Here is a 17,249-nt window from a genome sequence, read left to right on the forward strand (position 1 = left end):
ATCCAGGTTCCTATCCGTTTCCTAAGGGGGGCAGGATAGTCAGACAGTTGTCCATAAGCAGCGTCCTAAGGGAGACGCAGGGCAATGACCAGAAGCGTCTTAAAGCGTTTTCTGGAAAAATGCAGAATACGCCCGGAGTCCCTCAAGGGGGACCTTGGCTTTTGCCAAAATCCCAAGGGAAATACACAGCAGGACACTAACCGGTTACTCAAGCAGTTCACAAGACAATGTGCAAATTGAAGTTGAAAAAATAAAGACTGAAATTTCCATAGTAAAGTGACCAACCGGCCAAGTTCAAACAAAAAGAAGATGGTCAAAACAAGACCAATTATTCTAAACAAAAAGCAGACTACAAAAGCTGAAAAGAAATAAAGAAGTCTTCGTCTACTCTGAAACGCCAGCAGGAGACCCCTGATCTGCAGCCTCTTCAGCGTCCACCTGATCAACCACGCTCTCAGCAGCTCCACATGCATGATCTATGACGTCTGCCACCGCCTCATCAGCTGCATCATCCTCTGCTCCATCTTCTTCAGCTACTGCCTCTTCAGCCACCTGCTCTTCAGCTCCTTTGGTATTCGCAGCATTAACCTCCTCACTTTGCACAGGGGGCAAGTGAGGATAGAGAATCTCGATGTCTTCATCTCCAATGGCGTAGAAGGGATCATAGCCAATTGTGCAGTCCAAGTAGCCTAACTTGTACGCGTCCATGACAGCTTCAGACTTGGATTCTTCAGCAGACTTATGATGGGCTTGAAACCTAGCCAAAAGCTTGTCATAACTATGAGAGATGTCAGCATTCTTGCACTCAAGGCTGAAATAAGCCTCTTTTCGAGTTGCCAAGTCAACAGCAGAAGAGCTGAGCTCGGAATCCTTCTCAGTAAGGGAACTCTTCAGCTCAGATATCATCGCCGGCAAATCAGACGTCTTCTTCTCATAATGAGTCTGCTCGGCAGATAGCTTGCTAGCCAGCTCAGCATTCTTCTTCTCCAACTCACTAAGCTGAGCAGAAGAGGGGGCAACAGCAACAGCAGACGACGAGTTCTGAATGGTCTCCGCAGCAAAAACTACTCCTTTTTGAAGCAGATGAAGTGTTGCTTCTCTTTGTTTTTCCAAGGAAAGACTTGAAAAAGTACCAATATCACCAGCCTGACGGACTTGATCAACCAACTCAGCGCAAGCAGATGGACTCGATAGAAAGTGAATCTTGAGCAGATCAGACACGCCCGCATCCCCTGTAGGGCTAGGCTTGTCCACCCTTAAATCAGCCGCTGATGTTGTAGAAGAACCTTTTTCCCGAGCAGATGACTCTCTTGCTTTCTTAGCCTCTGCCAACCTTACTTCCAAAGGAATTGACGACGATGAACCAACCCCACGCTTAACTGCTTGTGACTCAACAGTTGGATCATGATGGTTGGATGGATGAGCAGACCTCACACATCAACCTCCACTCTTCGACTGGTGTAAACGACCCGAACTTCGGAGAGGAAAATCAGCATCTCTTGGCTTTTTCCTCAATGGAGACACATTCCTCACCCGTAAAGAAGTAGCTGGAGTTCTCGAAGACTTGACATCGGCCTTCCTTTTTGGTGGGGGTTCAGCAAAGCACTCATCCTATTCAGCAGATAGATCATCAGGGTCCGGACCATTCTGCTTCCATCTCTCGACATCCTCGACAGGGGGCAGACCACCGTCTTCCTCCCGATACTCGCTGAACAGCCAACGCCACTCACGAAACTTTCGGGGAATGTTCAAAGCACGGCGGACCTTAGCCATGCCAGGCCAGGCAGCTCGAAGACCAGCATATGCCTCATCTGATTCCAGCATGAATTCCCCAGCTATTTGGCCACTATTTCTCACGAATTGCAAGTCATGCTGGACCATCTCCTTGCTGCCAAAAATTGAAAAATATATATATACATACATATATATTTTACGAGCTCGACTTACTTGGGATGCACAGCAACTCCTCTCCTCAACAAGCAGTACGAATTCTCCAAAATCTTTCTCAAGCCAGAAGGTAGAGAAGTTAAGTTTGCGATATGAGAAAGAGTGAAGAGAAGCCCTGTATTTATACAGGTTGGACAACCTGAGTCAAGAAGGAATCACAAGCTCATTCCTACTGGGAATCCGACTCCAACAACAGTCAGAAGCCTACACCAATTGGGAATCCGATCTGCGAATAAAGCCCAGACACAGTTGGAGAGCCCGAAAAAAATAATTTCATCTCCTACATGCCACGCAAGCGCCATGCAGAAGCTGGGGGCATTTGTGGGAGCATATATTTTCGTCTCCAATCAGGGCACGCCACGTGGAAAAGAAGATTATCTCTTTAAATAATTAATTACACCAGTTTATCTGGCTAATTAATTATTTGGGATAAATATCTTAATTAATATGATATTATCTTTATTTAAAGAGATAATATCATTAATTAAGATATTATCCTAATAAAGAGAAGATAATATCATTTAATTCAGATATTATCTTCTTAAGAGATAATATATATTTAATTCAGATATTATCAGGCCCAACTCGATTCCTACGAAACCCTAGCCCCGAGGCTCCTATAAATAGACAACCTCATTCATCATTCAAGGTACATCTAAACCTACTCCTTATACCCGAGAAAAATACCCGAAGCTCTCTCTCCCTCTCCACTCTCCATATTTTCTCCACACGGCTCCGGCCACCACACACGGCTTCGGCCACCCGGTTTACACCCTACATACAACTCCGTACCCTTTGCTTAGCTATTGTTTTCCTACAAACACTTGAACTAACTTAGGCATCGGAGGGCCTTTGGCCAACACCCCCCGGGTGTGGTCTATTTACTCCAATCTTTTTTACAGGAATCGAGGAAGAGAGAGAAGGAAGATCGAAGGTTGAAGGATCCAGAAGCGAATATTCTCCCGTGAGATTATTTGCACAAACAACTATGTACAACTATTATTATTGGAAATATAAAAATATAAATATGTGAAGAAGAAGAGAAATAGGATGTATAGAAAAATTGGATGACAAAAATATATACAATGGATATTGAGAGAAAGACGAAAGCGCAACAAGAACAAATATGGTTCGCCGAAAAGGGGAAAAAATTGGGCTAGAGTAGTTATTTAGTTGAGTATATAAATTGGAATTAAGACTTTTTGGTATTAATTGGGCTAAAATATCTAGTTATTATTTGGGGTTATTAATATTATTTGAATATTAATTAGGCTTACTAATAATTTTGGATATAAATGAATAAGTAAACTTAACATAACCGTTCTGGTTCGGTTTACACTGGTTTTTCCAAGACAATAACCAAGAGGGAAACTAATCCAAAGCAATATGGTTTGGTTTTTTAGCCTAGTTTGACTATTTTAGTCAACATGATTTATTTATTTTTCGGGTTTTTCTCAACTCGGTTTGGCTCGATTTACTTGTTCGAATGCCCACCTCTATTGCTCATTATTAGGCCAACCGAACCCTCTGATGATCAGGTTGACATGAAATTATGCCCACCCCTACATTAGGCTAGCCCAAATACTGTCACAATAGAGGTAATCAAAGATAAAAGCTACATTGTGGATATTTTGATTTAACCGAACTTAGATTATCCCATGGCACTACATGCTTAGTGGTAAGAAAATACTTACAAGATAACCAAGTTTCTTTTTTTCCTTTATCGAAACAATGACCAAGTCGAATAGAGCCCATTACTCCCAAGGCTAGCCTAAGGGTTAGTTTGGGATTGCTGTCACTTTTTAAAAAAAGTTGCATGTGCTTTGAAAATAATTAGCTGTAAAGAAATGCAGCTCCATATTTGGTAAACAATATTTTTAAAGTGTTGTTAGTACAAAAAGCAATGTCAAAACCTTTTGGTAAATTTTAATATAAAACTATTGTAAATGTGAATAACGACTAAAATAGACATGATGTTGAAAGTGTTATGGGCTAATCATGTGGTGGTAGTGGTGGTGGTGGTGAAAGAGATGGTGGTTGTGGTAGTGGCGGCAGTGGGGATGGTGGTTGTGGAGGTGGAGGTGGTGAAGGTGGTGGAGTTGGATGAGGAGGTGGAGGTGATGTCATTTTTAAAAATTAATGATGGAATTAAAAAATTTATTGAAGGCTCATCTATGCTTCTTTTGAAAGCAACTTTGAAAAGCAACCTAAAGCCTACTTTTGAAAACTGTTGTCAAAAGGCCATTGCTTTTAAAATAATTGGGATATTTTATTTTACCAAACACCTTAAACTGCTTAATTTTAAAGTGAAGCGGGTTTTTGATAAATAAAAAAAAATCCCAAATGGGGCCTAAGAAGTACTACTAGACCAAATCCATTAGCATCCATTTAGAATGCTATGAACTTTAGCATTGTTCTCGATCCTAACTAGCGGTGGGCATCGGGACCGAAAATCGAAACACATAACTGAACTGGTGAAAAAAATAGGGAAAAAAAAACCGATTGACCAACAAAGTCACCAAATTGGACTGGAATCGGACTGAACCGATTTCAATTTCGGTTTTACACCGCACCAAACCGGATCGGACCAAACTGGACATGCTTTTTATTTTATTTTATACATTTTTATAATTACAAAATTTTAAAATCCAATGCTATATTTTAAATTTTATCATTAATATCTTTCCAAGTTCAACTTCAAAAAATTTCTCATTGTATGAATTGGATCATTTGTTAATTTTTAAGCAAAAAAAATAACTTATTTATTATTATTTTTAAAAAAAATTAAAAAAAAGTAAAAATTAAAATTTTGGTTCAAAACTGGAATAGGTCATAACCAAACCAGCCAATTTTTTTTAAAAAAATTTGCTTAAACCGAACCAAATTGGACCGATTAAATAATACCGATTCCGATTTCGATTTGAGGTGAGAACCGAACCGAACCGGACCATGCCCACCCCTAATCCTAACACCAACAAGACTTTTTAGTCCCAAAGAATCTTTAAAAATAAGAGGTTTGAGAGTGCTTGAAAGTTGTCCACATAATTTTTTAGAGTGATTGATTCAGAAAACTGAATTTTCTGAAAATTGAGAAATTTATGCATTCCCAACAATTTTGGAAATTTTCGAATATGCCCAACAATTTGAGATGTTACAATTAGCTCAAAATGAAAATTCATATGGAAAAGCTCACAAAACGATTATATACTTGTACTTAAATGTTGTCATTTTTTGTGGAACATTTTGTATATGTATCTTTTTGATCACCAGATCATATTTATTTAAACAATTTTCTTTTTTGGAACTTTTAGATTTTAAAATTTTGGATGTCAGATATGATTTGTGTGTACCAAAGTTGAAATTTTTTATATTAAAATAGGCCAAAATCTAAATTTTCTATCCAACATGCACCCCTACCCTTTGCCAGAAACCCCACCCAAACTACCAAGATCCACACCGTTATCCAACCATCACGAGCCAACCCATTTAGATGTAGGAATGCATGCTCTTAATCACTTGAGTTCCAAACTCTTACTCTTTTCATTTATGTCAAGTTAAAAAAAACTTGAGTAATTTTATTAAACCAATGATGTTTTGATATATATATATAATAAAAGAAAAGGGAGTAGGGGATAGATTATACAAATTGTCACTATGAGTCAGACTCAATAGAATTTGATTAATTCTCGTTAAGGTGGAGAATTGAACCAAGAATTCTTTTTGTAAATCATAAATCGAATTACTGTTTGAGACCCATGATTCTATTTTATCATCAATCCAATCACCATTCACGTTTTTCTAGTATCTCCACTAAAGTTGTCAATTTAAACTTTTATTGAATTAACACAAAATGTAGGGAAGTCACAAAAATAAATAATAATGTCTAACGTCACAAAATTTACTCATCAATTTTGCTCACCAAACAATATGACAATGTGTACGTTTCAATATTTTACCTTTTAAAAATAAATTTGATTCAAAGTTAATTTTAACTTCAAACCAATCAATCAACACTATGTGATGGGATGAAAGAAACTTGGTTTCAATAATCCTTTAACGATACGGACTCATAAACTTGTTTGCGCTCCAATTTTCACCAATTTGTTTTGTTTAGTTTAGTTTTGTTTAGTTTTTTGTAAAATTTGCAATTACTCTTCTTTTATACCTTTCCAAAGTACAAGGGGCTTGTAGTTTAAGTAGTTAAAAGTATTTAACCATGCATTTGAGGTCTTGTGTTCAATTCCTCCCTTCCCCCATGTTGCTTGTATAAACAAAAAAAGCATTCGTGAAGCATTCCCCAACATGTTTTGAAATGAATTTGGAAACTTGCAATTCCCCCCGAAAATTAAAATTTTGCTTAGATCTTTCTTTAAAAAAGCCTTTTTACTAGGGAACATTTGGTTAGATTTTTCTCTATCCATCATTATTGCCTCTTATATCATAATGATGTTGAACATATTAATAATATTTTCTTGGAATCCTTTTTGCCAGTCAAATTTGTAATTAATTTGGTAATTTCACTGAATTGCTGTAACAAAAACAATTCATATTGTCTACAAATTTGGAAAAAGTTCTAACAATTTGCTGGCAAATTTGGCTACAAAGAAATAATTTGATTTAAAAAATAAATTACCTAATGTGCACTCATGTTAAAACATTTCTTTTTATGATATTTGGCATAAGAAAATTAAGAAGAAGAAACAATGATTTCATTTAAAAGTTACTTTAAAATGGGATGCACATCTTTTATCTACTTGGAAACTTCAGTTTGACGGTTTAGTTAAATCAGATGGCACATATGCTGCCGGTTTTATTATTAGAAATAGTAGTGGCTACACAAAAATTGTAGGTTCTCTACCTCTTTTTTTTTTTTTTGGTTGTTGTTGGGAAAAGATGGTATTTTATTAAACCTATAGGAAACAATGCATGGTAAGAATTATTAGCATGTTAACAACAGTTTCATTAAAACCTTCTCGGAGAAAATAGAACCCAACCCATGTCCTTGACTAAAGAGTCAAACAACTTATACGAAAAAGAAACTTATCAAAGAAGTCTTTTTGTGGTCCAGAGAAAGCATCATAGTTCTTCATACAGAGTCAAAACCATAATGTGGGTATTAGAACAAATCCAGCCAAACACCAACCTCAAAACCGTTGAAACACATCCCATCACTACGCAAGTACTGTCATCATATCATCTAAAGAAAGCATCGTAATTCTTCGTACATACTAAAAAAAAAGTATTGTGACTATGGGCATAAAACAGATCTAGTCAAACACCAACCGCCACCTCTAATTCTCTACCTATGTTTTGGAAGATGAAGCTTTTGATCTTACATTTGGTTGAGCTAAGCGTTTTGGCATTTCCAATCTTGTTATTGAAGGCAATTCCCAAATACTCATTAAACTTTTGCAGCAAAATGGTTGTCCACTGTGACAAATTTATTGTATCTTATTGAATATTCAAGACCTTTTACAACACCTTGAGATCTCTAAAATCCGAATATTGTTGCTAATGCTTTAGCTAATGTGTGGGTCACCATCAAAATAACTTCTTTATTTAGTTTCATAATCTTTCTCACTAATGGCTATGAGACTTTTGTATGATCAAAAGTATTTAGGAATTACTCGGAATCCTCTTTGTAATTTACTCTTGTACTTCGGAAAAAAAGAAAAAAGAAAAAGGGCAAATCACCTAATTAACTTGACCATTACTCCCAAGAAAAAGAAAATAAACAAATGAGAGAGAGAGGGAGAGAGCGAGGAAAAGAGGGAAATAGGGGTAAGGACAAAGGAGTTGGGAGAAAACGCTTGAAAAGGAAGTGGTGGCCAGGTTAACATATTTGGGGGGAATTGGGGTTCTGCACTGTAGAGAAGGAGAGAGAGAGAGAGAGAGGGAGAGAGACAGAGAGAGAGAGTTTTGTGGGATTTTAATTTAGCTGTAGATTTAATAATTTAAGAAGAATCCTATCACTAGTACAAGTAGTAGCTGTGCCATTTGATTTGGGCACAAATGAAAGTGAAGGGAGGAGGAAGAAGGAAGAGTTGGGAAGCAATGCCTCTTGATGTTGTTCTTCAAGATACCAGCAACAACCCAAATGCTCCTTTTGCTTCTCTTCTTCAGCTGCAAGCTAACGCAGCCGCTCTAGAGCAACCCCAAGAGCAACAGCAAGAGCTTCAAGAGCCTCAAGCTCTCGAAGAAGCTGACGATGGTGAGGGCGAGGGCGAGGGTGAAGATGATGGTGAGGTTGGGGGTGATGGTGATCGTGAGGCTGATGGTGTTGTTGATGACGATGAGAATAGAGAGCGCAACAAGCTTGCCGAGGGCTACTACGAAATCGAAGCCATTCGCCGAAAAAGGGTCCGCAAGGTACTACTCTCCCCCCAATTTTTTGTGGGTTATATTATTGCTTTAGAGAATTAAACTGGGTTCTTTTAGTTTTGCTGTTTTGTTGGAGTTTTGATAAGAAAATGATGGGTTTTTGTGTTTGTTTACATATTTCTTCTGATTACTGAGTGTTTTGTTTCCTTTCTGTTTTCGTTGGAATGTGGGAAATCAACAATATAGGGTGAGCTCCAGTATCTCATCAAATGGTGCGTGAACCTCCCTCTTACCATTTTTTTCTTGTTGTTTTTTAACTTACTTTATGCACATACACTGCTTCATTATATCAAATCAAATCATCTAAGTCTTGTTGATGTCAGACAGAGAATAGATAGGGAATAGAAGGGAGTGGGGAGAAGATTAAGGCCTTTTATAGACATTCCTAACTCGATAAAGAAACCCTAAATAGTGATAAGCAAATAAATCCTCAACCCCTATATAATATATAATCCCAATCTTAAAATATGATACGACATCCAAAGATGGGAGAAATTATTATATGGTACTAGAAAACGGCCATACTCTCGTACTACATTACAAAAACTCCAAAGTTGGTATATAAACTCTAATAAAGTTTTTTTTCTTCCATATAATCGGGATCTCTTGTTAATTAATTCTGTGTATTTATTGCTATTGGCTCATTATACAGGCGTGGTTGGCCAGAGACTGACAATACATGGGAGCCCTTGGATAATCTCCATTCAATTGCTGATGTTATCGAAGCATTTGAGGAAAGGTATTATTTTGTTTAGTTTTCTTCCATTTCCCTCTAGTTATTCATTTGGTTTTCCAAAAACAGGAGTAAAAGGACACTAACAATTCGCAGTGCTTTGAGCTTACAAAGATATTAAAAACTGACTCATTTTAAAATTCTGGTTATGTTGATTGGGTTCATTTTTTTTATAGGTAGCTTGAGCAACAAATGCAAAGTTTTAAGTTTCATTTTTATTATTTTTATTATGTCTTTTTTAAAGCTTGCGTGCTGGAAAGCATCGGAAGCGCAAGCGCAAGTCCGGGACTCCTCATTCTCAACCCAAGAAGAGGCAGCAGCGTTCTACTGATCCTATCTACAACGTGACAGATGTGGAAATCAGCATGGTTGATAAAGTTCTGTCCTCCGCTGCTCTCAACTGCCCGAGCCTTGTTGATCTTCCGCCCCCTCAGCAGTCTGTGGGCGTAGCGTTTGAAGGAGAGAATGATGGGCATGTCAATAATACTGAAACCACCAAGAAAGTTGATGCTGAGAATTGGTGTTCAAATGCTTCCCAAGAAATTGGTGAAAGGAGAGAGGAAAATGAGTATGATCCAAAGCTTAGTGAGCTCAGAGCAACAATATCTACTAATATTGTCAATTCAGATAAACTTTCTGTACATTTCCAAGAAGCAAAGGCATCTGAAGTTAATGGTCTTTCCAAGGTCGACTGTGCAGAACCAGTACAGAGCAATCGCAATACTGGAGCTAAGAGAAGGAAGTCTGGTTCTGTGAAGAGGTTTAAACAAGAGACGCAATTGTCTGAACTGGGTGCTACACCAAATGCAACAAGCAGAGTCAGTGTTAGATATGGTGGTAGAGTTAATCAATCAGGGGCAGAAAATCTTGATTATGCCGGGGAAAATTCAAGTCGCAGGAGTAAGATTGATGAATCCAAAAGTGCAGTGCGTATCACCAAGATTATCAAGCCAATAGGGTATTCAACTTCTGTGTCAAATGATGTCCAGGATGTGTCAGTCACCTTTAAGGCAATGAGGTCTGTCTTAAACTTCAATTTATATGTCTATTCCATCTTTGAGGATAACTTTACGTATATATTCTGACTAGATTTACGAATAGTTTATGTTTTGAATAGGTTAAATAAAATGCATACTCCATTAGTACCTTTTTTTCTTCCTCTGGTTCATAAAAAGAAATGCATACTCCATTCGGTGGAAATTGCCGTCCCTTTATAATAGCCATCTCCAATGTCCGCTACCAAATTGTGCCATGACTGGGTTATGTATGCCTACCTGTGCTACATATCAGTTACTGTTAGCATTTCAATGAACTATTTATTTTCCTAATTCATTCATCTAAAAGATGCCAAGCATAGAGCTAAAAGATTCTTATATATACATACAGTTTTGTGGTAATCATCTACAAATTAGTTCTTCTTCTCATAAGTCTAGATGGCTTATTAAGAGCATTCTCCTTGAATACTAGTTTCTCTAATATCATACATAGAGCAATGTTGTGCAGAAAATATTACTGAAATTATGATGTTAAAACATTTGATGTTTTTCAAATTGCATTGATCATTCATACCATCTTTTTCTAGCAGGAGTTCTGAATTTGGAATTGTTACTATGTTGCTGATTAATGCACCTCGATCCTTTTTAGATATTTGATAAGAAAACGTTGCATGAGTAATTTCCCTTGTGAAAATCCATTTCTTGACCTAATAATTATTGAGGAAAGGTACATTATGCCTCCCACGCAAACTACAGGCTCTATGACACCAACTCATATTTGGAAATAGACATGATTCCAGTCATGTACCAAATTAATCACATATATAGTCCTGAATGATAATAATACAATTGTCTTGGGAATTAGATACGAATTAGGTAAGGCTTTAGACTTCATAAAGGCAGCAAAAATGCGCTTAAAACATACTTGGTCCAATACTGAAGACTTTGGACTAAAGGGCATCACCTCTCCCTTGAACTAAGGTGGTGTGAGGGGTAGGTGGAGTGGGTGAGATCATCTCTTAAACTATTACACATTGGAAAGGTTGTCAAACTTGGAGAGAGAGAGAGAGAGAGAATCTGATATGAATATGACTCTTGTAGAAGCACTCGTAAGCCCCACCTCATAGCTTTTTCTTATGCTTCACCATTTTTCCTTTTGGAATTTGGATCACTTGGGAAGCACAGTTTTGTATGTGAATTAAGATTCTTCCTCTGATATAAGACAAAGCTACACTGTGCATGCAAGGAGTATTACCCAATCGTCTTATCCTTTTCTGCACCATTCTTTGTGACACGTGTGCCAAGCATGATTTATTTGTTTGTGTTATGTTGTTCGATTTGATTGTGGTCACAAGTCAGACCTAAAAATGTATTTATACCTTTTATAATTTAGTTCTTATGGTCTCATCAAAAGAATTTAGTTCTAATGGGTCTTCCGTTTTGGTTGAAATAGTCTATTTGTTTGACTGTTTTCATGCTTTTAGTCAGTTCTGGCACGTGTTGCGTGTTTTAATTGGACCATCACTCTGTGTGTGGGCTAGAATAGAACATTCTTGGCGGATCTTCAGACTAATCCTTTGACCACTATCACCCCATTGTAGTTGAAGTGAGAAAATGTGTAGTTTACTTGTAGTAAAAGTTCTTGAGTAATTTATTGCTTAGGAGCAGTAACATATGATATCAGAGTAGCTGCACATGCTTTGTTCCTGATGGCTTCTGAGTCTGGGCAGTTCTATAGAGTCATTGCACAGGCACATTTGGCAATCTGCAACTTTTTTACATTTCTTCAAATGTTATCTAAGCTTTTGTTTTAAGCAATTTTTTTCTGAAAGCTTATGGTTTACTTAAATTACATTCTTAATATTAATGTTCAGCGGAAGATGACTTATTTCCTAGTCTTCCTGTGATAACTTGTGCAAACTACAGTATTTGAGGATTTGTGTGATTCTGATGTTTGGACATGTTGTTGGTTGACATGCATGACATCCATTGCGTTAACTGCGAAAGTCTTTAATGGCTTAAACTATATATCTTTTTATGACCTTCATCAGAGAAATTGGCTGGCTGAAAATTAGATCCTGTGGGAGTTGATTGTTTATGGACTATTCAGTGTTTGAGCTATCTTAGCATGTAATGCAGTCCTATTTAACACTACTACAGTATTTTCCTAGAAAATTGCAATTTGGCATTTTATGGTCAACATGTTTGGCGGCTGCTTCTTTATTGTTTTTATTTGTATAGAAATGAAATCTGGAAAGTCTAGCCATTTCAGATCCTTCAATTGCTTACAGATCCAACTTTTAACCTGTATCACATAGTTCTCTTCACCTGCTTCATGACGTTTTTATATGTGGTTGCCTTGTTATAGGTCTGACGGAACAGAAGTGGTAGTGGATAACAAGTTTCTCAAGGTTAATCATCCACTTTTGGTAAGTGATTATTGTGAAACAGGATATACATTCTTTATTGACAACATTGCAATGGCGCCAGTAGCTAACAATTATTGGCTAATCTCTCTCCTCTTTTCCAGTTGATCGATTTTTATGAGCAACATCTCCGGTACAATTCTACATTGTAATTCAAGGTGTAAACGGAGAATAGCTAAATCTGCATCTCTTTGTTGTCAGCTGTACACAGTGTTGGAAATATTGTAGTTGCAGAGAGAGTGCAGGTTAACAAACGTAGTTTGGTGAACTTAGTCATATACCAGTAGCTGATCAGCGTGTTTCTCCTATTTCTCACTCATCTATTGACCACAAAAGTTTACTGTATTATTAGGTAATATGGAGATCACTAAAAGGCCACTTCTTTTTTATCTACATATTTGTTGTATCTGGATCTTTAACATGGAAATGAACACACATCTCGTCAGTAACCTCTCTCTCTCTCTCTCTCTCTCTCTCTCTCTCTCTCTCTATACACACATAGAGAATATTTGAAAAGGTTGTCTCCTTTTGGCTGTTATATTATGTGAGCAGAACGAAATATTTATCCATTTCCAGATTTCGTTCGTGTGAATCTTGAATTTCTCCTTAGTGTTGTCATCAAAGCGCCCTTTCTTGAAGGCATCGTGAAACATGACCTGTTGTCAGTATTATTTAACTCAACTAAACTTAGACCAAGTAAAGAGAAAATAAATAGGTAAGAAGCTGTTTCCTATACTATACTAATCCATGTAAATTAAAATAGTATATGTTCATGAAAAAGCCTGTGGTTGGCTGCCAAGGCTCAGCTATATCCTATACGTCAAATAACAACAATAAAAAAAGAACACAGATTCCTGTAGAGACGTTGGCTTCGCTCAACAAACCATCAGATATGCAACAAAAAAGAGTGAGATTTTGTTTTAGAAGTGATCTCCTTCTGCTACTTACAAACAAGCATTCCTCTCCAATATCTCCTCCTTTGCTTGCTTTGAGCCTCTTAAAACAAGAAAATAGAGAGCAACTGAGCTTGAAGACTGCAATGGGGAGCAGAGGGCCTTCACCCCTTGTTCCTTCTCTAATGGTAGGAGCATTGGGCTTGATCATCTGCAAACCTACCATAGTATCCCTCTTGGAAATCTCAGTGTCTTTGTTCCAATTAGGGGCAGATACAGAGGGGAGAGCTACCATTGCTTTTGTGATGCTTCTTCTTCTTTTAGTTTTGCTCGCTTTACAAGTTGTTTCTTATTTTTTTCCCGCATTTGGGATGTCTTCTCCGGTTACAGTTCATCAAACAAGTAGCTCTGACCAGGGTGGTGACGGGTTCGGGTTCGGGTTCGGTGTGGGATCGTTTCTTCTACTTGTTCTCTTCCTTGTTCTGTATCATCTGGTGTGAGCTCGTTTATTACATAACCAGCAACAGCTGGCTTGTACGGCATGTTTTTGTATTCATACATGTTATACTCTCTCTAACCCCTTTTCTTTTCCTCTAGATTATTATTATTTTTTTTTTGCATCAACAATTTTTCTAAACACACCCCTAAGTTTTATAATGTCCATTTACACTTGTTCAGCCATTTTTATTTTCTTGTTCTAGATATGTGAATGGATCGGATTTTGATCTGAATTCGATGTAAATAATAGAATATAGATTGAGACTTTTAATCTGACTGTGATCCGAATTAGATAATTCTTTAACATAACAAATCAAATATGGATTAAAGCTTATCCGTTCCGACAAAATACAATATAGACTTACTTTTTATTATTATTATATAGTTTTATAAATCTTACTTGTGTGTAATGTAAGAGTAATTTGAGTTTTTTATGCATTGAAAGTACACTTAAATTATTTACTTATTTAAGTTAATAATGAAAATTTAATCATTTTTTGTCTTGAAATAAATTCGACAATAATCTAATCCAATACTTATCGGATATGCATTGATAGAGTTAAAAAAACTTCGCAATAAAATGACTTATCGAGCCAATTGTGGGATGAAAGTGTAAATTGATGTATAATTTAGGGAACATTACGATAATTTAGCAAAAGCAGTAAATAAAGCAAGAAATGTTTTATGAAAATAAAAAATTTCCATCACTCCTTTTTATTCATTTTAATTGTTATTTTATTTATTTTTAAAAGTTATGCGAACTAGTTTACTCCTAAATTTAATGGAAAATTTGACGGAAATAACCACTATTGTTGAACACAAAAAATTACATGACAAGGAAAGAGGCCCAGGATAAAAGCCCAAGACGTGAAGGTTGATATTTAAGGCTGCTGATTGTTCCTTCTAGAATTTAAAAAGGAGATAAGGTCAGTTTTCAAAAGAAATATAAAATAAAACAAATAAAAAATAAAAGGTGGGAAGAGATCGTGTTTATCCTTAGCAACTCCATTCAGCAGAGGCCGCCCACTTAGCAAACGTGCTTCCCCAACTGCTGTTCATCTTTTGCCTATAAAAGACATGAACGTACAGAGGCAAAAAAAGAAAGAAAGGAGGTGCTGCAGGGAAAAAAGGCAGAAATAGAGGCAAAAAAGAAAGAAGGCAGAGGCAAGAAGTCTGAAGGAGGAACGAAGTTCTGCATAAGTTGAAAGCAAGAAGCAAAAGGAGAAAATCCCAAGTGCTGCAAAGAAGAAAGAGTCAAGCTGCTGGAATTCTACGACGTCAGAAAATAAAAGAAGGAACTAAGTGCTGCAAAAGTCACCAGAAAAGGAAAAGAAACACAACCAAGCGCTAGTTAGAACAGCAAATCAAAAACAGCATAGGCAAGGTATAATTATATTTGCCAGTTCAGCTCTTTGTTGTTAAATTAACTTGCAAGCAAAAGAGGTTTGGTTGTTAACAACTGCAGCCACCATAATGCGTCAAAACAGCAGCAAGTCAAGGCTTTGAGAATGTGCAGTGCGAAATTCCTCCATGTCCTTGATGTCAATTTGTCAAAGAGATCTCAAGAAACTGCAAACGAAAGAATTAGATCCTTCCCAGAGACAAAATAGTGGTGTCACTGCAACATTGTGCATAGAAAGAGCTCTCGCAAAGACCTCCTTTCTGTGAAAACATACAGATGGGCATCCATAAGAACCCCTCTGTACTAATCCTCCCAAATTAGTGATGAGATGGCCGCACAACTTTTACACAAAGAGAGCTCTCGCAAGGATCTCTCTATTGTGAAAATATGCAGATGGGCTTTCGCAAGAACCCCACTGCATTAAGTGCTATGAGCACCTTGCAGGTGTTCATAGACATACTCGATGAAAATAATGCAGGTGCTTTTGAGTAACAAACAGAAGGACAAAGATATTCAAGAGGTTTATGTTCAAAAAGAAAACTGTTTTCTTGTCAGACCAAAACTTCTCCAAGTCAAGCACAAGAGAATTAATTTGCACCCCTCAATTTCCCTGGAGCCTTGGAGTCTTTAACAAATAAAGAAGAAAATGAAGGCACAAGTGGGCAGCAAGCCTATCTCTGGCGTCCTGCAGGGCAAGCTAAATGGGACTTTGCCCCAGCAAAAGCTCCAATCACAAATCAAAGAAGGAAGAAAGTGGGGTGGAAAGTTTGTTGTTTAGTGAAGATGTGATAATAGCAAACCCAAAGCCCAACCAATTGGTTTTGCTGGACATGCAGAGACTCGCATGTTCCCAGCCAAATATCCAAAAATCGTCAAAGAATGATGAAGGGCAAGTGGGTCAAGTGTTCAAACAGTATAACAACTCCCACATATTTAATGAAGCCAACCATTGACAATTAGGGGTGGGCACGGTCCGGATTGGTTCGGTTTTACTCTCAAACCACATCTGAACCAATAAGAAAATAACGGTTCGATTTGGTTCGGATTAGCCTAAAATCATAATGGAAACCGAACCAATCCAAACCACTTGTAATCGGTTTGGTTCGGATTGGTTCGGCCGGTTTGTGCCTAACACAAAACCATGCATTTTTCAACCTGCTCTTACATTATAATGCTAACATTTTGCCATTATATCATTCCATTCCATTCCATCAAAGACTAATACAACATCATTCCATTTATTCAAAGGTTGTCCATTATGTGAAGCCTAAACCTTAATTATGAAAGTAACAACCATAGTCTTTGTTTTATGGTTGAAAGATTAACATTCTGGTTGTTCAAATGAGAGTCAAGCCATAGTTGCTGATCATCCAGGGAATGCTTGCCTTCCAAGACTGGTCAATGAGATGATATGGTCAAAGCAGATAACATGGTCAAAAGAAAAACCAGCAAGATTGTTTCTAAACCATTTTGAAAGGCCATCTATTAGATCACAATTTAATTCAAAGCCTATTGATTTGCAAAGAAAATTTCTAGGACATAAAATAGACAAGACAAATGTGAACGTTGGTTATTTACTGGTATGAGAACCCAAATCAGCTGCAGCTTTGCTTGCACGAGTCAATGCATCTGAAACCCACAGAACTCCCTTACATCCATCATCCATGAAATGCAGGTAATACATCAATCTATCTGTTGCTATGCGTACACAGTTATCTTTTAAGGGAAAAAATCATCAGTATATAGTGAAAAATAGTAGTAGGTTGTTTGGTCAACAGACTAGCTTCAATGTGATATAATTCAAACATATATAAGCGGCCGAAGAGCATTTGCATCATTGAAGGATGAATGTGACGGCCAAATATCTTAGAATTAATCGTTCTCTATTTGAGATTTATCTCTCTTTCTCTAGCTAAAGCCACAAGATTTGAAAAAAGCATGAAACATAAATGGGTCTGAAAAATAAACAGAACA

At 37.1% G+C, this 17,249-nt stretch overlaps 1 protein-coding gene across 2 annotated transcripts; it reads left to right on the top strand.

Annotated features, from left to right (window-relative positions):
- Positions 1-7,656: 7,656 nt before the first annotated feature.
- Positions 7,657-12,932, top strand: LOC117619310 (chromo domain-containing protein LHP1). 2 transcript variants are annotated; one of them, XM_034349231.1, is made up of 6 exons: positions 7,657-8,316; positions 8,515-8,540; positions 8,981-9,067; positions 9,306-10,079; positions 12,425-12,485; positions 12,587-12,932. In XM_034349231.1, the coding sequence occupies exons 1-6, from the start codon at positions 7,960-7,962 to the stop codon at positions 12,632-12,634; spliced, it is 1,353 nt and encodes a 450-aa protein (XP_034205122.1). In that variant the 5' UTR covers positions 7,657-7,959; the 3' UTR covers positions 12,635-12,932. The 2 variants fall into 2 exon arrangements, with proteins under 2 accessions (XP_034205122.1, XP_034205123.1); XM_034349232.1 differs by lacking the exon at positions 8,515-8,540 and having other exon boundaries at positions 7,725-8,316.
- The last annotated feature ends 4,317 nt before the right edge of the window (positions 12,933-17,249 follow it).

This window comes from Prunus dulcis, chromosome 2, assembly GCF_902201215.1.
Source record: "Prunus dulcis chromosome 2, ALMONDv2, whole genome shotgun sequence".
Taxonomy (NCBI): Eukaryota; Viridiplantae; Streptophyta; class Magnoliopsida; order Rosales; family Rosaceae; genus Prunus; species Prunus dulcis.